Genomic DNA, 25,891 nt, shown 5'->3' with positions numbered 1-25,891 from the left:
CCGTCGGAGGAGTTGCAAGAGGAGTTGTTGAAGGAGAGGATCAATTATCCGGAAACAATATCCAGCCCCGAACCACCCCTGGATGGGAGCGTGAACTTCGACATGAACGTGACCATCTCCATTCCCATTGCTAATGTTTGCAAAAGCCCTAGGCCGAGGCCCACCGACATAGAACCCGCGAGGGTGCTTAAATATTCCGGGAACGACACCGAAATTTGGTGATTGTTATGATAAATTCGTCCATCCTCGTCCATTATGCGAAAAACTTATTATTGTTAGTCCTTGCTTATTTTATCTTTGATTATCGTGAGATAGAAGAAGTTGGTTCCAGAATTTTTCTTTCTTTTTTCCACCTGTGAATATCGAAAGAGCAGTTACGATAAAAATAACAGGTTTCTTATTTTTTGAAAATACGTAGATTGTTTCATTCAAGATCCAGGAAAAAAAAAGAAAAGGAAAACTTGTTGCTCTCAAAACACTTCAACTTTTTCACGAAACAATCTTCTCATCGAATCTCTCTTCCTTCCCAGCACGAGCATATACAGACCGATTACGTAAATATGCGCGGGTTAGATAATTAACGAGGCGAGGGCGTCATGAGCAATAAATAGACGGATCGGCGGGAGATCTGATCAAGGACCGAGGCGAGGATGACGAACAAAAGAACGAGACGGAATGAAAAAGTACTCACTCTGAGTTATCGTACTCGTTCACGTGTTACTCGGATCCGTTATAACGAGAGGGTTTGGTTGGAAATTAATGAGGACACGAACGATCCGTTGTACGTTGACGTAACGATAACGAGATGGAACAATGTTTTTCCGTGTCAACGCATATGTGCGTATTATACGCACGATAGAAAAGTCACGTTTTCCCTTGTGGCTTGGCACTTCTGCGCAGGCAGCTGCCTACCCTAAACGGTGACGGTTGCGAAACGATAAACGCGAAATTCAATCGGCTGTTGTCGCGTTTTACGGCCTACGGAATATTTCAGAGTTCAATAGTTTCGTCGATAAGTGGCCGCTCTTCTTGCAAATGTGAACGCGCATGCCTTTCGCAAGGTTAATAGATAACGCGTTACCATCAGTTCCTCCGTCTTTAACGAGCTATGGATTCGCCATTTTTCTTCGACCGGGAGCCCGATTACACCCTGTCACTCGACAATGAAAAATATTTACGTTTACCGTTTTATCGCGCGCGGATTCCTCTCTTTCTCGAGCACGAGCGTGCTTTTTTTCCATCCCGATTTTCATTTAGCCCCGAATAAATTTTCTCTAATTTTCCCAGGGAAGAGAATTTTAGCTTCGTCAATTTGAGAAAAATTAAACGAGATACGAGAAATTTCGATATTTCCGTGTTTTTCCTCGAGCTATAAAAAAAGTTTTAAAACAGTGGAAGAATTTGATTGAATCAATAGCAAGAGCCAAGCAATTTTTAATTCTCAAATTAGTCCGGATATTATTTTCAATTAGATACATTGTTATATTCGTACTCCACGATTTACAATTCCATTATCGCAAAGTATTATCAAAATCAAAAATAGGATAACCTAATAATAAATGCCTAAAGAATTATTCTCCATAATTAAAGATTTCATAGAAAATTTCCTTTCCGTAAAAATATCTTAAATTGCAAATACCAAAATTACCAAAAGATATTACTAAAACAGTTAAAAATTAATTCTCTACGATCGTTCAATGATCAGATAAATCGAAGAGATTTGCATCGTTCCTCTAAAAAAAAAAAAAAAAAAAAGAGAACCAATCCTTACCGCCACAAAGAAATTACGAAGAAGCCGAGAAGAGGGAAGTGAATAGGAAATCTTGGTCGGTATTGAACGGAGGCGTGCAATAAAGCGAGAGCGGGCCGGGAGCGACGAAGACGGCGATAAGCTGGAAAAGTCCAGCAGGGAGCCCCCAATGAAGCCTCACTTTGTTAGCCCTTATCAGCATCATTAGCCGCTGGCTCAATAACTAACCGAGTTGCATCAGACGCGATGTTTATCCCGCCCGATAATTCCAGATCCAGATAAACAAAATTCCCTCCCTTCCCGCGGTTTCGATTCAAATACTTTCGAACGGATGCCGCAGCCCTCAGTCAGCCTTCGTTCTTTCTCAGCCTCGCACACGTCCCGCGCAAATTTCTTCCCCCTCTTTTTCTTCTCACCCCATCCCTCTCAACGAACCATCCAAGTTTTATCGTTATCCATTCGTCACGTTTCCGTTCACATCTTCGAGGTGATGCAATTTTTCGCCGCTCTTGCGACGCCAATCCTTGATTGACCCCCTCTGACGAAGACCAAGACTGTGATCAAATTTAATCTACTTGTAATTCGCGGTGTAATAAAAAGCAATCTAATCTAAGCATGACATCTAGCTAGAGATCGAAAACAGAGGTTTGGTCAATGGACGGAATTAGATGTATTACGTAGATACGCGTTTGTTCGAGGAGGGACGAAGCGATTCAGGAAGTCGTTGGAGATGTTCACGCGTTGGATCGCGATGGCGAGCCGCGAGGGGGGAAGAAATTGGCGTTTTTAGCGTGTGGCGATGATAACGCGGTTATCTGTCTAGCTGGGAAGAGGAAACCTTGTCGCTAGACAGGCGGTCGCCGGCTTCGATAGCCTGTGAGAGAGATTCGATCGTGAGAGGAGGATCGTGTGGTATTCTAGATTTGACAGTCGGGGAATTACACGGTTGCATCCCAATATGTTGGCGAGGCATCTCCTTTTTATTGCGACCAGACGACACCGTAAGTCAGAAATTTCTTTCTCTCCTTCCTTTTTTTTTTTTTTTTTAATTCAATTTTAAATTCTTTGCTCCTTTTTGTTTTTTCTCTTTTCTTTTGTTTTTTATTATTATTGGAATTATTTTCTGAGTTTCTTGTCTCGGTGTTATATTTTGTTTGTCGGAAAAATAAAATTTGGAGGGAATAAAAATTCATCAGCAGGATTAATTGTTGTTGTGGTTTTTTTGGTTTTTGATTTTTGGTTTTTAGGGAATGTGGATTTCTTCTTTCTGATAATTTTTTTTTGTTTTGATTTAATTTTCTTTTCTTTTCTTTCAATTTTTATAATTGGAGATAGTATTATTCTTTGATAAATATCGAATGTTTCGTATCGTTGGAATTTATTTTCAAGAATAAGTGGAAAAGTTTACGTGATAGATCGGGCTTCTCCGTTTTTAATCCCTTTCTCATCGTATCTAAGAACGAGATATAGGATGTATATTTCGATTTAAAATATTTTATCTCAAAAATTTTTCGATTTTACTTTATTGTTTTTAAATAATTGATAATATTTGGCTTTTCAACGGCTCGTTTTGCTTCGTAATTCGTGTCAACTGCGTAGTTTATTTGTTAATTAAAATCACGCAATATTATTCTTATATAATAATATTAAATTCGCTATTCAGCGCAATATGCAATAGATTAACTCTTACGTTATCTTAGAAATTAAATATAGATTCTGAAGGAAATCGAAGAAATTGATTAAAATTTTTAATTATTTCTTTCCTCATAATATCTGCATATTCGTAAAAAAAATATAATCTGGTAAACGGTATAAAAATAAAGAGAAAAAGAAAAATACAATCTTTCTTTCAAATAGCAAATTTTAATTTAAAGAGAAAAATTTTCGAGTAATTTATTTCTAAAGAATTAATTGTATCAAATAATTTGTAAAATATCGCGACATCGTCAAATATATCCACCATTTTCGTCCTATCTTATATAAATTTTATTCTAAATTTTTCTTTCTTCTTCTAACGTGAAATCAAATTACATAACTTAATTACTTAAATGAGAATTTTTTGAGAAACGTAATATTAAATTTGAATGGAAAAGAACTGTGTATTCTTTCACAAGATCTAGTTTAAAATAATCAAAACACGTGTCAATTGAGCAAATGTACACATATGTAATAATCGTATTATTTGCTTGTATATTGAGCACAATCAAGTGAAACAATCTCAATCTCGTGTTATGAAACACGTCCATTCGTGGCAACGAATAAAAACGATTTACAATCAATGGATTGATTAACGTCCATCAAATAGGTACGAAATTTCACGTGTGTTGAGTGTGACTTTTCACTTTCTCCTTGTTATTATCAACTTTAAATTTTTGTATAAAGTAAAAAAAAAAAAAACAAATCCAATAGATCAAATAATCACGCAGAGAGAACAACGCAATTATATGCCATTTCTAAACGTGCAATGACTCATAATTGATAAATGTAAATTTTAGTTAGCAATTTTCTTTATTTCAACGTTTCAATTTTTTAAATATATATTATTTTCATTTATCTCGTCATATTTCTTGTTCATTTATTATTATCTATTCCAGGAACAATTTTTGCACAAACAATGAAAAATAATATCAGAAGGATATATTTATACTTTCATAAACCTAATAATCTGTTTTTTTTTCTTAATTCATTTATCGATTAAATTTGACAATGGTAATATTTGTCTGTTAATATTTGAATATTTTAATTTTTTAGTTTAATACATTAAGGCTAGAAATTAATTCGTCTAATTATTTATCGATCATTTAAAAACGTATTTGTTTTATATCATTAATGAATGCTCATTATTAGCCTTTCAAGTTGAGAGTTTGAACGTATCGAAGATTATATGCGTTAATAGTCTTGTTGTTTTAAATATTTATCATATTTTTATTAATCTCATAAAATTTAATTGCCATATTTAGAAATTATACGTAAAAATTTCGGCGAAAAGATTTTTGCTCATCATTCTTACAAATTACGAGATTCACCTATATAAAATGAGATTTATTAAACTGCAACACAAAAATTTTTTGAATATTTAAAAAGGGAGTGATTAAATTGAAGAAAAAAATCGAATCGATGAATTTTATTCCTTTAGTTTCTGGAAATAATTTTTCAAAAAGTAAAATTAATTAATTTTTCGAATAAAAAATTAACGTGAAATAGCGTAATAGCGTGAAATTTATTTAAATAATAATTAATTAAGCACGATTTACAGAGAAAGGAATGCAATTTCTGAAAATATTTTCATTTACATTATAGCGTATTTAATAGTAAGAAAAATTCAAAAAACAAATACCAACTTTAATGCTTCCTTTTTCTTTTCGTTTATACTCGATGCTATATACGCAAGAATAGAAAAAGATATCCATTTTAAATACAAATATCAAGACAAAGGTTGACAAATTGTGCGACATAAGTGTAATTTTATGGCTTTCATGATTTATAATCAGTTCATTGCTTGATTATTTTTCGAGTTACGTCATGAGAGATAGCCATAGGTCACGTAATGTAACTTGCAGTAGTGGAATTACTAATCATGTGATATATACATATTTCTGTCACTTGATAACCGACTAATTTATATGTTTAAAATAATTTATTTGATTCAATGGCAAGCCTCTAATCGGCGATGGAAAGTTTCGTGATACTTTTGTCCTAATTCTGTCCTTTCACTATTCTATTAGGATTAGCATATCCGATTTCTTGGAAATATCGTGTTTTCTTCTCTAAATTCCAAGACCCTAAGAGTTTCTTTGAAACATATGTTTCCATCATGAAACACAATCTCAATGAAGATTTTACAATTATTATTTTCAAGATATCGTTTTCCTTGTGTCATCTCAAAAAAAAAAGAAAAAGAAATTTAATAATTTAGAATAATTAAATTTTTATCTGACCTTCTTTTGCTCTTTTAACAGCTTTTAATCATACTTTTAGATTGCCTTCGAACAATTTTTTGATAAACTCATTTTATATAAAAATTTCTCTTTCAAATATTTAATCTACCAAATTTCCATTCTTTCTTATTTATTCTACGATAAATATTCTCTAATATTTTTCCAAAAAGTATTATTCAAAAAAAAATTGTAAATCGGAAAAAGTCTCTTAATTAAGTTTCTTGAAAAATATTTTTTCACATTGGAGGATTCATAATCAATAAAAATTTTATTTAATCGATCCGAAGAATCTTTCTTTGTTAACTTATGCTTATGACAAATTGAATAATTATTTTATTTTCACCAATAACTTGAACCACGGACATTTTCAAAGACTCGATTAAAATTCGATTAAAAAAATATCGTCAAAAAAAATTCAAGAATTATTTTGCGCGCCAAATATTTCTTCTATGCGAAAGTGAACAAATTCTATAAAATTATCCCGCAGCGCGCATCGAAGAAAAGAAATGATTCATGGTTCGCTATATCATCGTTTCGCGTTCTTGATAATCGTCTCGCATAATAAATCATCGCTGTTGCTGAAAAAATGAAACGTGTCGCGATATATAGGGGGAGGGGTAAAAAAATGAGAACAGCTGTTCGATGCCGCGGAGTTGTTGTTGCGAGCCGTATAATAATTGTAAACAAAGGGAAATTTTCATCCCCCTTTTCTAAAATTCCAATTACCGCGATACGCGATTAATTATCCTCATCTGTCATCCTTGTGCGCTTGCACGTGATTTATAATTACTGGGCTGAATCACGTCCAGTGATTCTATGAATAATTTTGCACAAACATCTAACTGGAATTTTCGTATTCCTACGATACGAGGATCAGAATTGTGTAAAAGAAGAAGAAAAAAAAAAGAATTAATTTGTAATTAAAATGTCGGAAAATTTGTGGCCAGAGTTGAATTCGTGATGGAATATGGAATTGATATGATTTTATAGAGAAGGATTAAATCGGGGGAGGAGGGGGGATAAAAAATAGTTAAACGGAAATTATATTTATATATAAGAATATAATGAAATATATTCGATTTTTGAAACGAGACTAATCGAAATATTGCAAATTTTTAATCAAATGTATCATTGATCTTAACAATTATCCCTAAACTTATTATATTATTATGATTAAATTGATAAAGGTATGGCAGATGAGAATCGTAATAGTGTAAGCCATTTATAATTAATAATAAATTAATATTATTAAAAAAATATATATATATATATCTTCCAATTTTAATGTTATTTTAAATTCATTTTTTTCATCAATCAACTAATATGATTCTCAATCGACCATACATCGATTTAAAAAATGAAAACGATTCTTTAAAATATCGTATTCCGTCCAATCGTGTAAATAGTTAATATTTATTAAATTTAGAGATATAAACGAATAAAAATTAAAGTAAACGGATTTCTAATATTTGAGAGGTGCTATGTTCCCGAGGTGTCGTTCGATCATATACCCATTATTACATTTAAAAAAAATTTTTTTAATATAATTAATTGTATAATGAGAACCATCTGTTCGAAAGCAACGGTCCCTTAAAAAAAAAAAAAAAAGACTCCCCAAAAACCTAATAGGTAACCTAATAGGAAAGCAAAGAGAAAAAAGAAAAAGAAAAGAAATTGTAAGAAATCAAGCGGAATATACATGTAACTTTGCGGGCAGTTCACCAGCTGGAATTTATGCCCATCTTGTCCTAGATTAGATTAGGTTACTATACATCTCCTTCATATGTGTGCATATGATCCTTTCTATTTTTCTTTTTACACGTTTGAGCGTATTGAGTTACAAAAAAGAGTTGCACGTGAACGATGGATTCGATCGCTTTTAAGAGGTTAGAAACCTGCCTGTTTCAGCGAGTATTATTACTGTAAATCGTGTATAGGAATTCGAATACAATAATAATAAAATTCCGTTACACGATAAATAACAACTTCTCCTATCTGTTTTCTGTTTTCTTCTGTTTGCTGAGATATCTGGGAGAACGAAGATAGCATATATATATATATATATATATACATATATTGGATTAAGGGAATACATTTGAAGAGTAAAAAAAGTCTTGAGATTTGCTCTCACGAATATTTTTCGTAACTTTCATTCTCGATGCCGGTGTATGAAAAGTAAACTCTTGAGAATGATTTTGCTCTTTAAAAAATTTCAAATTTGTATTCCAATGATTGGAAAAAAAAAAAATTATAATCATACGATTAAAGATAATTTTTTACCTGTCAGATGCAACAAAATTGTATTCTCTTTTATCAAAAATTAATTTAAATTTTGTTGTGCTCGTGTCACGGAATCACGTCATCGTTGTAATGTTTAGTTTATACCAAAATATATATTTTATACGCTTCTGTTAAATAATTTTAATTTTCGTGTGACCCAGCGATTAATTGCACGACGCGATGCATACCAAGTGATGTAAAGTTAAATGAAAACGAAAGAAAGAAAAGAATTGTAGCAAATTGAGTTCAGGTTTCGGCATGTGGTGAAGAACAGTAAGTGTGCCCCCGAGACTTGCCGTGTCGCATGCGTTAGCCGAAAGCGTGCTCACCCCTCGTTGTAAGTAGCGTTTAGCACTAACATTCTAGTGACTAATACGGGGACTTCATTACAGTGTTCTAATTCCGCCATCAACATGACGAACAGAGTACATTATTCGAGACTCGATGTATTTACGACATTGTTCCTGAAATGTCTCACGGATTGACTCTTGGCCGATGTGGATCTAACATCGCATAAATAATGGAATCGTATTTTTTTGTTTGGAAAAATTTTAAAGATAGAATATTTTTATCTTTTCTATCAATGAAAAAAAAGAGAGAAAAAGAAATTCACGATATTTCACGATAATGTAACAAAGTCAATCGAGACAAAGATTTTGTTATTCGTTGAAAAGATACACGTGGATAAACTCTTTTATGAAGAATACGAAAGTTGTAGAGAGAAATATTATAGCAGTACATCGGTTAAGGGATAATCCTTGAAATGAAATGCGTTCCTTGTGAAAATTTGGAACGATATTCGAATTTGAAAAAAAATTTTTCAATTTTCGAGCTCGATCCATCTCGACTAAGAAATAGATACTTTAAATTATCCTTCCTCCTGATGTTTAGATTTTTTTTTAAAGAGTTTACTTTTGATTTAAATTTAGATTAGATATTTTAAAAAACACTGTCGAATACAATCGTCGCAACATGTACTCTGGATATAATTTAAAATTCATATTGGATTGCATCATTTTAATCAAATACAGTCAGACAACTAAATATACGCACTAAATATACGCACATTTCACGTCTCTCTCGCTATACCAGCTTGCGACTAATATTCAAAGATATCTACTTACAACCTGGGTAGGGGAGCATGCAACACACTTTGTATCGTATATGTGTACATACGTATGTGTTACTAGCGTGTAAGGCTCATCTTTTACTTGTGTGCACTTGTATATTCATAAATATGTATATTTCTTCTCTCTCCCCTCCATCTTTTTTTTTTTGTATTCGATGAACGAAAGAAAGCGCATTTTGCCACTCGAAACTGTACATACCGACGAACGATGTCGTTGAAATTTAATGAGCGAATGTATGTGAATAGACGCCATTTTTTTGTGGAAATCACGGCTGCATTTTGTTATTTGTTTTCTTTTTTTTTTTTTTTTTTTGCTCACCTGTCTTATCGTATCATGTATCGTCCCCAACCCTTACTGTAAATACGTGACTATAGTTCGCTCAAAATCGATCGATTTCTCAAGGCCGTTTGTTTGTCACATATCGTACAAGTATTTTAATTAGATATGCGGAAAGCTTCTTAAATCATCGATTTGATAGTTTTAGAAAAATATTCAATATCTCGACACTTGCGTGCAAAGCTTCGATAATCTCCTGATTATAATATTTTCAAACGTGTATTCAAAAGAAAGAAATCAGTTTAAGATCAACTTTTCAATATGTTTCTTTTTTTTTTTTTCTTTCATTTTGGATAATATGTCAGTTAACATGTCGTGTCAAATTAAATATACTTTTAAAATTAAACGCCATATTGAACGACTTGATTTTGGACGAACTTTAACCACCCCAACATTCAACCCCAACTTATATCCCAATACCCCAATTCTCTATGTCTTCTCTCTTATTTTTTATTTTTTTTTTTAATTCCCTTTCATGTTCTTTGTTCGTGCACACTAGTCTGTGTACATATGCACTCAATAGTTTTTAGAGAAAAAAATATATGCACCTCACACGCGTGTTGGCAACCCTCGTTAATAATTCACGTACATGTCGTAGTACCATAGTTCATGTAACGGTGAGTACATTTTGTTTTTAACTCCATTAAAAAAAGAAAAGAAAAAAATACACGCGAGTTCGATATGGAATATTGTCCATTGTTATTATCGTACGAGTTCGAATAGAATATCATATCTGGTTGCTTTTCTTTTTTTTTTTTTTTTTTTGAACAATTGATCGAGATTCGTGGAAATCCGCATTCCATATCGGATTCGGGTGATTAATCGATGAGCTGTGCTATCGTGCTTTTGTTGCATGCTTGCGTTTGCCCAGCCTCTTTGTATCGTGCTTGTTTTGCTTCGACTTGACTAACAACGAACGCAACTAACGAATCGATTTCCTATTTTTATTTTAGTTTCGAGTCGTTTAAAGAATTATTTGAAAAAATATATATATATATATATTTGTTTTTTTTTTCTTTCGATGCGATATCGGATTTGATGATAAAGATGTATGTCGAAATAACAAACAAATATAATACTCCTATACTAAAACGAGACTGTAAAGTGATATTTCTTAATAGCAATTCTTTTCAGATATTTATAAACAATAATAATAATAATAATCTGCATAATAATTAATACGATAGTTGAATGCCTAGTATTGTACAAGTAGGAGAAACGATCGGATTTTCGTTTATACAGGGTGTCTCAGTATTTGTGGTATATCGAGGAAGGAAAATTGTAGAGTAAATTCAAAAATTTAGAGTATTAAAAATTTTTCTTTTCGACAATTATTATAATTGAAAGGAGACATCTCTCTATAAATATAAATAAATTAAAAAAAAAAACAAGAAAAGAAATAGAATCTTTAGCTTCCAAATTCCACGAATGCAATGACACTGCGCTTGAAAAAAGAAAAGAAAAAAAAAAAAAGAAACAACTCATCGAATCTGCTAAAAAAAAATCTTTTCCAAATTAATCGTCGCGACTGTTAAAAAGATGAATCTCTGATGAGACGCGAGATCCCTGAGCAGAGGCATCGGCGATCATCGACGTCGTCATTGTTTTCAGACAACACGCTGTTGGCGATAGACTCGTCGGTACCTCCCCACGGCTTGGTCCAACCGCCGCCTTACATTTCACCCCCCAATTCCGAGCAGTGTCGAAAGAAAGACAGGATCCAAGAGATCTCCACCAACCGCCCCGCCCCCCACAAGATTCAGAATGAAAAGCAGCAGACTTGCGGCCGACAATCATCGGCCGCCAAGATTCATTCAGATCCCAGGCGGAACCTGTACGAGGCCAACAACAAGCTGACGTTCGACCAGACTGGTAATCCGTTGGATCGCAACGATTCGCAACGCGTTCGCGATCCCCGTCGAATCGTGGACATGAGGAACGCGAGGAATCAGCAGTACTACGCCCCGCCGAAGGACTCGAGCCAACAATTTTACACGTTGCCCTCGAGAAGGCCGCAGAGGGACGTGGAGCCGCCTCGAAGCGTCACGCCGGACATCACGAGGGGTCTTGGGCGAGGGGGCACGATGCACGTGCTCGCGAGGCACGGGCACAGGGCGATGATGGAGCAGGATTGTAATCGGTACGGCTCGCAGGCGGAGCTGAACAAGAGGAACTCGGAGGCGGAGAACAGGTTGATGCAGAATCACGAGCATTCGTCGATTGTGGATATCAGAAATAGGTGAGCTTTCTTTCTAATCGTTCTCCAAATTTTGATATTTTCATCTTTGGGAACTTGTTGAAGCAGCACATTTATTTATTCATGCAATATTTAAATCATTAATATTTATATGTGTTGGTAGATATATTATATATATAGTAATCAAGATATTCGAATATATTATGGTATATATTATATTTATCCAATAAAAAGAATAATTTTAATTTTTTCAATTTTAAGATTATGTGGTTTTCCTTTTTTAGTTGGTTATTATTCAAAAGATTTAATTATTGAAATATTTTTTTTTAGAAAAATAATTTATTTTTCAATAATTAATTTAATTATTGGTACAATTTTTACTGTATCTTATTCATTTCGAATAATTTTAGTTTTAACTAGAAAATATTTAATAATAAATGTTATTTATAGTAAAGAAGATAAAATTATATGTGTTTCTATAATAATAATAATAATTTTTAGTTTAGTTTATAGAAAATTAATTTTTAATTTAATAAATTTTAATTTATTAGGGATTAATTTATTAATAATTTATAAATTAATAGTTTTTAAAATAATTATAGTAGGATTAATTATAGGATTTAATTTTTATAAATTGATTTTGTTAAATAATAAAATTGGTTATTTTAAAATATCTTTTTTATTTATGAATTTAATTTATAAAATTATTTATAAAAAAATTATTATAATAATATTTACTTATGAAGTTTATATGTTCCCAAAGATGAAAATATCTATGCGTTTTATATGCTATAAGCCTTTCTCATTCGAGTTAAATTTCTATCATCATTTCTATCATCATCTTCTCCTTTAATTAAAAGAAATGTCGATAAATAATTTTTCTAAGCTAACGGTTCATTTCGATTGTTCGAAACGTGATGATTTTTCTTCACCCAGATTCGCAACACCATTAGGGCTGACAGCGCTTGGATATCGATTCTTCGCGTCCTCGCCTGTTCGTGATCCCATTACGAAGTCTCCTAGCGCTGACGCGTTAAAGTACAATCCAATTTCACCGATCGGGCACGGATACGGTAACAGTTTCAAGTCGTCGACGCCTACGGGCCGCAGTGTGCCAACTGTTGCCGAACGTTTGGCACTCACCGCCAACAACAATTCCTCCTCCTCGATGCCCAATTCCGGAAGGAGCACCCCCGTCCAAACCTCGTCGGGGAGGAGCACCCCCACCAATCTCCTCTCGCCTACCAAGAGCACGATGTCGAACGAGGAATTGTTCGCGGCGATCCACAAGTCGAAGAAGAGATTGAACATAAGGGACGAAAGCGAAAATCTCTCTCCTTACGGGTCGACGAGCTCGCTGGTGAAGATGACGATCGGGAACAAGAACGATTGGAACTGCGCCGAATTGCAGAAATCTTCAACGGTGAGTAATCTTACGTTCGAGTAATTAATTCTCCGCAACTCTTTCTCTTCTCTTTCAAACGTAGAAATTTTGAAATTTCTTTTATTTGTACAATATCGATAAAAATATATCGATCGTGCAAATTTATCGCGAATTCACCGATCGTAATTGAAACACCGAACAAGCTGTCGAATAATAATAATCTCAGAAGAAACAATACAACTTATCGATTATACAATCGACTTATACAAATTGTCGGCTGATTTAATCTCGATTTCTCTGTTCCAGGTAACTCAGACGTCCAATCAACCGCCATCACCGGCCACATCTCGCCTCGACTTCAAACGGCTTCTCCTGCAGCAGAGCGTGAAGACGGGTCCGGCGAGGCTCTCGGCCGCGGAACAGTTGAAACTGTCGCGGCAGCAGTGCCAGCAACAGCAGCACCAGCACCAGCAGCAACAGCAACAATCGTCGCCCGGCGTCCAGCAAACAGCGTCCCTAGCCAAAGTTCTCAGCCCGCGCTCGATATGGAGGTTTCAAACGCCCCGCACGGACGTGCTCTCGTCCACGATCATCGAGGACACGGCGGCCGAGGAGAAGGCGATGAAACCGTCGCCCGAGAACGCCTCGCCGGTGTCGAGGGTGAACGCGAGGCGACAGCTCGATCTGTGCAACGATCTGCCCGACGAGGACTCGCGAGACCTCGAGCGGACGATCGACGAGAGGACGTTGAACGACGCGGATCGCTCGAAGTCGGAAGCCGCGAACGGGCAACGAGAGGCGGCGGATAATTGCACGGATAATTCCTCGACGACGACGATCCCTTATCCGGTGAATTGCGCTCAGCTGACGCCCTCGTGCCAGCAGGCGATAAGCGCCTTCGAGTCGAGGAGGATCAGCAATCAGCTTGCGAGGGCGCAGTTCTTGGCCGGCACGCCGACCACCGCACCCGCTCAAGGGGCCACGAAGACGATCTTCCGCGCCAGGTCCGAGTCCCCTCAGAATAACTCGATGCAGAGCGTGGCGCGTAGCCCCAGCGTGCCGACATTGGAAACCGCCCTGTGATCGTTCCTCCAATGATTATGCGCCTTATTGCGCGGGGACCGGACTTTGTCTATCGTTTCTTCTTTCTTTCTTCTCAATTATCTCTTTGCGGGGATTATCCCAATATGGATAAGTAATTGCGCGCGCACTTTTTAATTGGTGGATGCGTAGGGAAGGATTTTATGTATCTACATATGTGGATGATTCTGGATTTCAAGTTTCTTTGGATCATTTTTCAAAGTTCAATATTTTTGAGTAACTCTTTCTTTAATTTTATTTCGAAATGAATTGTAATTTTTAATTGGGGGATGCTAAGTATTTGGCGTAGGAAAAGATTTTATGTAGATATCTACATATGTGGATGATTCTGGATTTCAAGTTTCTTTGGGTCATTTTTCAAAGTTCAATATTTTTGAGTAACTCTTTTCTTAATTTTATTTCGAATTGTAATTTTTAATTGGGGAATGCTAGGTGTTTGTAGGAAAAGATTTTATGTAGGTATCTACATATGTGGATGATTCTGGATTTCAAGTTTCTTTAGGTTATTTTTCAAAGTTCAATATTTTTGAGTAACTTTTTCTTTAATTTTATTTCGAAATGAATTGTAATTTTTAATTGGAGGATGCTAAGTGTTTGGCATAGAAAAAGATTTTATAAAAGAGGATGTAGGTATGTATCTTACCTATGTAAATGATTCTGGATTTCAAGTTTCTTTGGATCATTTTTCAAAGTTTAATACTTTTGAATAACTCTTTTCTTAATTTTACTTCGAATTGTAATTTTTAATAGGAAAAGATTTTTGAAAGAGGATGTAGGTATCTATATGAATGATTCTGGATTTTAAGTTTCTTTCGGTTATTTCTCAAAGTTAAAATATTCTTAAGTAAGTCTCTTCTTAATATTTTTACTGAAACGTTGTGTCTGGTCCTCAACAACTAATAGTGGAAATTTTCTTACCATTCTCAAAACTCTGACTGAAGATATAGAAATAACGTTGAATATTTAATATTAGATTCACGCAAAAGTTCATCATTTTTTTTGTTGAACTCGAATAATCTGAAGTAAAAAAATTAGAGATACGTTTCAATCTTTTTTTTTTTTTTTTCTTATTTAATACATAATGGATTCGTATTCGCATCGATCAGAATTATTTAATTGCAATAAAAATCATTGCGAAACGAATGAACTTTTGTATTGGCCTAATGATAATAGATGACAATCACGTTCGTTTGATTATATATTCATTCCTTTACTAGGATGAAGGACAATAATTAAGACGCATTACCACAAAGTGGCAGTAGTAGTATTATACAGTATTGGATTGCTTCATTGAATTGCGGAAGTTGAACAGATTTGCATTTGGAATCGAGATTAAAAAAAAAAGATATCACCGATTCGTTGAAATTTATTAAAAAAAAATATTACGCAAATGGAATCGAAGACCTTGGTAAACATTTCGTATCGTATTATGAATTATTAATATCGTAATGCATAACGTTGAAAGCAATAAATCTTCATGATGCAAATAATCTTCTCGATAATTTAAATAGTGATATAAGTATATGCGATAATATATATTTTATGCCTTGTATCGAAGAGGATTCTTCATTGGGGGAGGGGAGAGGGAGGGGAGGGTGGGGAGACCGATGACTAAAAAAATCACGAACGTTATTATAGATAAATATTCAAGTGAAATATTATGCTTGATTTACGATATTTTTGCATTTTATCGTTGTTCCATCCACCTTATGTATGTTTGTTTATTTATCAACCTTCGTTCATTTCTTCGTTTTTCTCTTAACACTAGGACTACCAAACTATATAATATACACATACCTAAATATATATTACGTTATAAATGATTAGATTTAAAAGTTTTTATAATTTTAGGATTTTATGAAAATAATTAGATGTACACGTGTAATTATATTTTTGTTCCAAGATAGATATACAATCTGCACAATTTTAATAATTTTAATGCAAAAATCTGTGACCAGTTTGGTAATTCTAATGTTGTGAACAACAAAAAGTGTGTTGTACGAGATTTAGATCATCGTCTTTTCGGTTTTCTTTTTTTTTTTTTTTTTGGAGGTTCGTGATCACTCGACAAAACGTATGTATATCCTTTTAAGGTATTAATTTATTATATCGGAGACACGTAGGAGGGGGAAGATTCTGTAAATAGCACGCAACATTTGTAATTTAAAAAAGAAAAAATTAAAGAAAAGGAAAAAAAAACGAATGCATTTCGCTTTAAATGAAAAGGAAAAGGATAAAAAAGAATCGCTTGCTTGTCTAGTCGGAGTAGTTTCTTATTCAAAAAATTCTGAACGATGATCCTCGGATCCATTTCTATTATTCGCGGGAAAACGAGCGTGTAGAAATCGTATTATTATTATAAATGAGTATGGCATGTAATGGAAATTAAAGCTTTACGAATATCGGGTGGTGAATAGTAATATATTCAAAGATGATTAACGCATAGAGTTACGACAGAGTTGCCTTAATTAAATTATTATTAATATTATTATTAATATTATTATTATTATTATTACGAGCTATGCCACGATGAATTTGTGAAAACGATGAAGCGTTAGATTTTAAGCTGGACACGTGTTTTGTACTTTGCTCAGAATAAAAAAAAAAAAAGAAGAAAAAAACAGAAACATACTTTATTGAAACACTTTTTGCCGTTATTATTGCTGTTTCTTCATCCCTTAATAATAAAAAAAGAAAAGAAACTGCTTCATAACCGAATAAATCGATCTCAACCGACATCTCTCTTTATTTCGATCCTTCGAATATTAATATCCTCTTTTGCAACAACTATATGATAAAAGAAATATATCACTGATCCTTCGATTCAAGAATATATCCTTAAATTTTTCAATGTTTGGTAAACTTTAGAAGAATTGAAATAAGTTTAAGCCGATTTAAAAATTGGCTCACGCATCGACAGTCCTTCAAAGTGAGTAAATAAGTAGGCTAAGGCAAGATTGGAATTGTACGATTGCGAACGCTATCACGAGCCGCAAAGCCTTACGAATCAAAGATAAACTTCGCGAGCGAACGGTTGATTCGATTAGTGATACGATCGTTGGAAAAAGTGGCAGCGAGTCGAAATATCCGCTTTGTTTCAACAACACGATGCTACGATTTCTCCTCGTTACGTGTTTGCTCGAGTTTGCAACAACGTCGTACAACGTGTGCCCCCATAGCCCACTGTTGGACAAATTAGATGCGTGGAGAAACGATACCGATCACTTGTCGTACAGACTTCCGAAAGAGGTTGTCCCGACCAGTTACGTCGTCCATCTGGACAAGGATCGAGCAAATTTCACGTACTTGGGATCCGTGAGGATATTTATAAATGTCGTGGAACCGACCAACACCGTAGTGGTCCACAATGACGGTTTGCGCATCATCGGGGAAGATGTGAATCTTTATCGAGCAACGAACGATTCGTCCTTCGAACCGATCGTTTGCCAATATCACGACGAGGAGAGGCAATTTTATATTGTGAAATTTGAAGAAACGTTGGAGCCGGGCGAATACGTGCTACGAATACGTTTCGAGGGCGAAATACGCGACGACGTATTCGGATTTTATAGAAGTTTTTACGTTGAAAATAACGAGACGAAGTTAATATAATATCGAGTGGATTTTATTTTTTTTTGAAAATGAAGGAACGGTTTGTTTCAAGGATACGAATTTTTCTAGATGGATGGCGGTCACTCAATTCTCGCCGACGTATGCGCGACGAGCGTTCCCGTGCATGGACGAGCCGCATTTGAAAGCGGTTTTCTCGTTGACCATTAATGTCCACGAGAAGACGGTGACGAGTAACACTAGAGTTAAAAACAGAAACTCGAGGTATATTATTTTTTTTTCCTTTTTTTTTTTATAAATCATGATTTCTCATTTTCTCATCGATTCTCTTTTTTAATTCGACTCCTAGATTTGGTTTGAAAAAGTAATTAAAAATTTCGAATAAAGTTACTTTGAATAATTATTTATTAAAATGATTAAATATTCGTAGCTATTTATCATTTTAATTTATTATTACGATTATTTGGAATTATTATTACACTTTGAACAATAAATTATCAAACTTCGATTATTAAATTTTGTCCATCACTTATTCGAAACTAGTTCTCAATCTACAACAGACTCTTTACAAGAATATTCCTGGAATCTTTAAATCAGTAACCAGTCTCACTCTTCTTACCATTAAATTTGTTCAATGATTTTTAACACTTTAAAATTTTCCTTACACGAATGATAATAAAGAAAGAATTATCATGAAATTAAATATTCAATGTCTCTCGTTAAAATACGAATCTTTTCGCTACTTTCACACTTTCCAAATTCCGCATATTCTGAAATTACAGCAGCGAATATGAATTCGAGCCAACACCACGAATGTCCACGTATCAACTGGGCTGGGCCCTTCACGACTTCGTCTCTTCGGAGGCATCGGCAACCAACACCTCGAAAACATTTCGAATGTGGACGCGAGGATCGATGAACGATCGGGGGACGACGGCCCTGAATTACGGGAAATCGATATACTGGTCCCTGAAAAATTGGATCTCGATCGAGGATCCAATACCGAAGATGGATCAGCTCGCGGTTCCGGACTTCAACTTTCACGCGATGGAGAATTGGGGTATGATCGTTTACAGGGAGTCGGTGGTGTTGCACGAGGACGGGATGACGCCCACGGGGCGCTGGATCGATGGGATCGCGACCATGGCCCACGAATACGCGCACACCTGGTTCGGCAATCTCGTCACGCCTACGTTCTGGGACGTAGCCTGGCTGAAAGAGGGATTCGCCTCCTATTTTCAGTATTTCGCAGTGTCGATGGTCCAACCCTCGTGGGGGATGATGGAGAAATTCGTGGTGGACGTGGTGCAGCCAGCTATGCTGTTGGACTCCGGGAACCACAGCAGGGTAATGAACGGGATAAACGTTGGAACCCCTCGAAGCATTATGGCCGTGTTGGATTTTGTCTCGTACAAGAAAGGTTCGCTCTCCTTTTAAACTAAAAGATGAAATTTCTTGGATGTTAAGGACTTTGAGAGACTTTGGTTTTATATTATTGCATTGTATATTTGTTTAATTATATAATAACTTTGAAATAATATTTGAATTTAGATCTTGGCTTTTCGAGATTATATTTGTTTGAGATAATCGCACAGAGTGTTAATGAAACTTTTAAAGGATCGATTTGTACCATTAGAATTCCTGATTAATTCCAAAAAATTGGGAAAAAATAATAAGACGATAAATTTTAGAATTTGTGTATTTATTTCAGGTGCATCTGTGATTCGCATGCTCTCTCACTTGATCGGTGAATCGGCATTTCAAAACGGTTTGCGAAGCTATGTGACAAATATGTAAGTATGTAATATATAAAAATGTAAGTATGAATGTAGTAGAGAGTTTCTAATAAAATTTTTCTTCTTTATCGAAATAATTATCGTTGAATTTTAAAATCATTAGTCTCTAATCGTTTTTGATGATAATAGTAATAAAAATAGATAGATATATGTAATTAAAAGATTATAAGTGAATCCAATGTTTAAAAAAGTTAAAAATAACTGATTTATTATTTCTATTTTAAAACTCTTATTCGCGACAAATATAAATTTTAAATGTTTACATTTTGCAATAAATATTAATTCAAGTAATATATATTTAGATAAATATAATCCATTTATAATTAAATAAATGGTAGCTCGGGTGCTTGCACGATATAAAAAGTGTATGAAAAGAAAATTATCTTATCGATGTAAGAAGCTAGATATAAATTTTATAATGAAGAGTATAAAATGTTGCTTATATAAAAAGTGATACATCATTATCGAATCAATTGCGACAACATATTCATTGAATAAATGGAATATTATATTGAAGGATGTCTCAACAATTTTGAAAAATCGTCTCAAAAATTCGAATCATGATTCGTATTCGAAAATCAAAAATTCTATTCCTTTCGAGGATCTCAATATGAATTCTCAATATTCTTGAAAATTTGTATATTTAAAAAAAAAATCCCAATACTTTTCGTTTTTTGAATCTTTAATTCTATGACAAAAATCCTAATTCTAAGAAATATTCTCCAATATTTTTGAAAATATTTTTCAATATTATGAAAAATCTAAATACACTCTCAAATATCTCAAGTACTTTCGAGATTCTCAAAATTTTGATATTTCGCGAGACAACTTTCAACAAATTCAAACACTTCTAATTTCTACTTTAATATCTCTAACGACGCAATCTGCAAAGTCATACAATTTTTCCTACAAAAAAAAAAATATATACATATATACGAATCACACACAAATCACAAGAATTCAACAATGTCACCGTGAGACACTTGTCTTCACTAAGAAACTATCTTATCTTACTTATTCCTCTCACAAAGGAAAAATTTTTTTTATTCAAAACCAGGTCGTATGAAGCAGCAACGCCACACGATCTTTACGAAAATCTAAAAAATTTCACTCGCGAATTGAGCAAATTAAACGATAACGTAACGATAGAGGACGTAATGGAGAGTTGGACAAATGAATCTGGATATCCCTTGGTGACCGTCACGCGGGATTACGAGTCGGCCATACTCGTAATCGTTCACGAAAAGTTTCGATGGGATCATCACGTTCGCTCGGTGTCCAAATGGTGGATACCGTTGAGTTTCACAACGGAGACGGATGCAAATTTTACCCATTTAACTCCGAAATATTTGTTGAATCCGGAGGAGAGTCTAATTATCGTGTCCCGAATCCCGTCGGACGATTGGATCGTTTTCAATCTCCAGCAAAGCGGTTATTATCGAGTGAACTACGACCAGAGAAACTGGCGGATGCTCACCGATTATTTGAATTTGAAAAATTTCACGAGAATACACAGGGTGAACAGGGCCGCCCTCGTAGACGATGCTTTTAACTTGGCAAGGGCAGGCTACGTGAATTACTCGATTCCGTTCAACCTTTCCAAGTATTTGGTTCGCGAGACTGATTACGAGCCTTGGGTCGCCGCCTCGAATAATTTCAAATTCTTGAGTAAAATGTTGAGCGGTGAACCGAACGTGTTGCAAGCTTTTCAGGTAAATCTTGATATTTCTTTTTTTATTCGCTAACGATCATTATCGACAATGATGAACAGGATTATGCGATCCATTTGTTGAGAGACATGTACGATCGGCTCAATTTCACCGAATCCCCAAATGAGGATATAACGAGGAAATTACAGAGAGAATTAATCTTATCGACTTCTTGCTCGGTACGTTATGCCGATTGTTTAAACGTTTCGAAAAATTTATTCCAAAATTGGATCGTCGAGCCTGGTAAAATGTATGTTTTATATATCGTCACTTGTTCTTTTATATAAATATTTTCTTGGATTATTAATTAATCTTGCACTTGATAATTATTATATCTCAATGTATCGTGATAATTATTTTATTCCACGATTTCGTTCTATAATTCTTTTTTTTTTCTTTAATATTCTTAATATTCTTGTTATTTTGAAATTTTATTTTGACAGAATACCACGAGATGTCAAGAGTTTTGTTTATTGCGAGGGGATACGTAATGGATCCAAAGAAAATTGGTATACAGTAATGGACAGATGGTTAAATGCTGATCTGCAGATTGAACAGGAATTGTTATTGCAAGCACTTGGATGCACGCAAAAAGCTAATTTGATTGAAACGTAAGCTTTCGTTAAGTGATTCATCGAAAAATTTGATAGGAGTAAGAAATTTTAAATGGGTTAAATTAAACTCAATTTTTTAATTCGTTAAAAATAATCATCTTTCTTTTTTTTCTTTTTTTCTATTATTTCTATATACAAATTTTAGATGTTCCATTTATTAATTTTTCTTTTGCCTAAAGTAGTTATCGTTATCAATAAACATTTATCACAAACGGTTAATTTTATAATATTTACAAAAAATTTTCAATTTCGTGCAAAAAATATGATTGCTTTCGAACTTTGAATGGTAATGATTAATTTAATTGATTAATTAAATTGCTTAATTGATTAATTGAAACGAGAGAGATTAAACTAGTGACAAATGATTAATATACGTACGAAAAATTTCTCTCTTTATTGCAATATTTTATATAATTTCTCTCTTTCAAAATTCAATACTAACGATTCAACAATAAAATAATTTATATTATAATGGAAATCATGATACTGATAATGAAAAAAAATTGAAAGTAATAAAATTTTAATTTAACTTATATTAAATTATATTTATTAATCTTCGAGTATAAATTTATAATTTCATCTATATATACATATATATTTAATGTATTCAAATTGTTTAAAAGATTCTATTAGTCCTTGATCAGATTTTTTTTAAATATTTGTCCTTGAAATATTTTTTCCACAGATATCTTGAAGCATCAATATCGAATGAAAAGAATGTTCGTAAACAGCAAAGAATAATGATAGTGAATGCTATTTTGGATGGAGATGTGAAAAATGTCGATCACGTTTTGAAATTCGTTCAATCGAATTTAACAAGAATCATCGAACAGTACGTAGAAACTCATAAATTTATTACATTCGTTCAGCATTAATTTTAACCATATTTTTTTATCTTGTTATATACCGATTACATTAATATCAAATTTCTATTTCAAACAGATATATCATATTAAGAAAATAATATAATTTAATCAATGAAAATAAAAGATATTTTTAAGTTTATTTAATAAAAAAAAAAACGATATAAATTTTAAAATTTTATTTTGAGAGAAATAAATTGAATCGTTTTTATCGGATATTTGATTATTTTACAATTAATTATATAGAATTAAAGATAACAAGTAAATATTTTTCGTATATAAGAAGCAAACATCAACACGTGAATTATTTCCTCGATTAAATCGATATTCGTTTTAAAATTTGATTAGGACGAGAAATTTGAAATAAAAAAATTCCACAGAATAATGTGTTAATAATTAGAAATAGATTAATAAACGGTTAGTTTAAGTATCAAAAAAAAAAAATAATTAATAAGATATTCATCTTGCAAATATTCCAATAATATTATTTAAAATAGGTTAATAAAATAAAATATACGAAATACTTGAAAAATTATTTTGTCCAAAGTGTTGATTAAATATATGTCGTAATAACAGATTTCTTTACAATATATACGAACTTTTGTTCTTCTTTTTATAGAAGGGGATATGATTTCTTGGACAAGATGATTACTGGAATCGGGAAAGCGATGACAACAACAGCCCAAACGAGAAAGGTATTGCTCGTATTTTGAATTATTCATTTATATATAAATATTTTGCATATTTTACATAAATGACATAATATATATATATATTTCTGATTATTTAATAATTCTTATGCTTCTATATTATTATCTTGTTTCAATCTGAGTTAAACTTAGTAATAATATCTTGGATAATAAAATAAGATAAAATTGGTGTATATGAATAATCTAATATTGAATTTCTTTCAATATTCGAATTTTAAACGAATTGCAATTGATAAAGATAGCAAATAATATATAATAGACAAAACATATATATATATTTGTTTATTAAACATAGACAAAAAAAAATTAGCAAAATAGAATAGAAAAATTATAATTAATTGCATTGAGATAATTTTAATTGAAATTGAAAAATATACTCGACGTGAATGATTTGAACAAAATTAAAATCATTTGAAAAAAAAATATATATATATCTTTTAATAATTTATTTGTATTGCAGCTTTCCGCGTTCATTGAAGAATATTCCAAAAATCTAGGATCGAGTTTAGATACAGCGAAACAAGCATTATCCGTGGCCTTGGAAAATGTGAAGTGGATCAAGAAATACGTGCCCAAAATCGCAGAATATTTTGAGATTATATAATTAATATATTGGGCATAGTAATAATTAATAATTAAACGATTTTCTTTTTTTTTCTTTTTTTTTTATTATAACAAAAATAATTGGAAAATATATTCTTTATAAGAAATTTCAACTTCGTAATTAAATATAAATTTAAATTTTGTTTTAATAAGAATTGATAAATTAATAAAATATATATAAAAATTTTTCATCAATTCGTTTTTAATTTATTATCATATTAGATAATTTACTTTTAAAGCATTTTTTTTAAATTTTTATATATCATTTTAATAATAATACTTATTCGTATCTTTATCAATTGGCATCAGATAATAATGAGTATAATCATTTGAGAACATTATTTATCGTGAGTCGAAAGATTAATGTTTTGTGTTTTACACATTTTAAATCTGTTACAACGATACATAAATTTCAATTTGATCATCGTATTAAGTTTCTTTTGTATCAATAATGCAATTATTAATTATACACGTTGCAAAGATAAATAAATAGATAAGTAAATAATGAATAGAATAAAATAAAGAAAACATTTTCTTTTATTTTTCTTTATCGAACTTTACAATAAATACTTTTTATTGCATCATAACTAATATTCTTATATAATTTTGAAAAAATAAAAGACAAACAGACCTTAAAATTTCGTTTCAAAATAAACATTAGAATTCCATAAACATCAAAAATCGTTTGACATTGTTCTATTTTCCTTAATTATTCGACACATTAGACATCGAACGAACAAATTCTTGATCGATACGTCATAAAAATTATGAGTACAAAAGAAAACAATATCTGATAATCGTCGATTATTCATTAAATAATCAATTTATGATAAATTAAAAATTCGTGGAAACTGATTGAGTTATTAAAAATTATTATCTCGTATTTCAAACTATTCTATTTGTCATTTATTATTTCTTATATATATGTACAAGAATAATCTTATATACACATACAGTGTATACGATATAATACGTTGGCTTCTTACGGAATATTCATATAATAATACGTAATAAAATAAAGTTAAAATTTGTTACAAAAATGAAAACAAAAGTATAAAAATAATCGAAAAAAAAACAAGGCAAAACTATTCAATTCAATAATGACAAAAATTTATAAAATAATGAAATTAATTATACGAAGTATTTGCAAAATGATATTTTGCAATGATTGCAAGAAGTGAAATATGTTCTCTATTATTATAAAAATATAAAAAAAAAGAAAATTATTTCACATTTTTTTTGTTCTTATTATAATTATTACCTTTTTTTAACAATTAAAAAAATAATAATAATGCGATTTTAGAATATAATTGAAATATATTTCTTTTACAATAAGTAACGTAGAATAATTAGAACGATAAGATTTATCACGTTATCATGTTTTACTAAATCGAGATGAGGAGTTACCTAACGTAATGAAATATTGTTCAACCAATTGTACTTTCGATAAAACGGAGTGAAACGAGTTAATAAAGACTTATCAGTATCCAGTTAATTTAAACTACACGGAATATTCAATTCTTCGATAATCTATAAATTAAATTGTATTCGCTGTATATGCAAAAATTTTCGGGTGGAGTTTCAACGAAAAAAATTTATATAATTTGATGTAATTAATTTTTCCGAAGACGGAAATAATTTCGTATAATTTCTTTTAAAAATAAAGTATAAAAATAAAGTATAAAGTAAATGAAATTATTTAAAATCCTTTATAAAATAATTTATAAAATAATGTATAAGAAAATTTAATCTCTAATATTATATTTATATTTTTTTGAATTGACAGTTGGCATTTTTTTTTTTTTTTTTTTTTTAGAAAATAAAAGGTCAATGGAACGACATCAATCATATCATTTTACCGTATTATTTAAGAAATTTATGAAATACAAATATCGAATTTGTACATATAT

At 32.3% G+C, this 25,891-nt stretch overlaps 2 protein-coding genes across 4 annotated transcripts in view; both read left to right on the top strand.

The window, feature by feature from the left end:
* LOC724518 (serine-rich adhesin for platelets) overlaps nt 1–16,758 on the top strand; it is a 114,726-nt gene extending 97,968 nt beyond the window's left edge. For both annotated transcript variants that reach the window (XM_026441673.1, XM_026441674.1), the window contains exons 10-12: nt 11,046–11,673; nt 12,568–13,054; nt 13,322–16,758. In XM_026441673.1, the coding sequence (XP_026297458.1) occupies nt 11,046–11,673; nt 12,568–13,054; nt 13,322–14,098 (1,892 nt within the window). In that variant the 3' untranslated portion in view covers nt 14,099–16,758. The remainder of the gene's footprint in view (nt 1–11,045; nt 11,674–12,567; nt 13,055–13,321) is intronic.
* Nucleotides 1,746–24,176, top strand: LOC551224 (aminopeptidase N). 2 transcript variants are annotated; one of them, XM_006565485.3, is made up of 10 exons: nt 1,746–2,751; nt 17,798–17,950; nt 18,469–19,106; nt 19,398–19,479; nt 20,540–21,194; nt 21,254–21,441; nt 21,635–21,802; nt 22,491–22,637; nt 23,288–23,363; nt 23,839–24,176. In XM_006565485.3, the coding sequence occupies exons 2-10, from the start codon at nt 17,802–17,804 to the stop codon at nt 23,980–23,982; spliced, it is 2,247 nt and encodes a 748-aa protein (XP_006565548.1). In that variant the 5' UTR covers nt 1,746–2,751; nt 17,798–17,801; the 3' UTR covers nt 23,983–24,176. The 2 variants fall into 2 exon arrangements, with proteins under 2 accessions (XP_006565548.1, XP_006565547.1); XM_006565484.3 differs by lacking the exon at nt 1,746–2,751 and adding an exon at nt 17,104–17,718.
* Nucleotides 24,177–25,891: the final 1,715 nt, after the last annotated feature.

The sequence above is a fragment of the Apis mellifera genome, linkage group LG7, assembly GCF_003254395.2.
Source record: "Apis mellifera strain DH4 linkage group LG7, Amel_HAv3.1, whole genome shotgun sequence".
NCBI classification, from domain to species: domain Eukaryota; kingdom Metazoa; phylum Arthropoda; class Insecta; order Hymenoptera; family Apidae; genus Apis; species Apis mellifera.
Note: the sequence above shows the minus strand (reverse complement) of the source record. Positions and strands in the feature narration are given on the sequence as shown.

Bases quoted from the DNA above. Each gene is read 5' to 3' on its own strand.
- LOC551224 (XM_006565484.3), top strand. From the start codon at position 17,225: ATGCTACGATTTCTCCTCGTTACGTGTTTGCTCGAGTTTGCAACAACG. The intron at 21,803-22,490 runs GTAAGCTTTCGT...TTTTTTCCACAG, and splicing joins AAAGCTAATTTGATTGAAAC to ATATCTTGAAGCATCAATAT. The intron at 23,364-23,838 runs GTATTGCTCGTA...TTTGTATTGCAG, and splicing joins CAACAGCCCAAACGAGAAAG to CTTTCCGCGTTCATTGAAGA.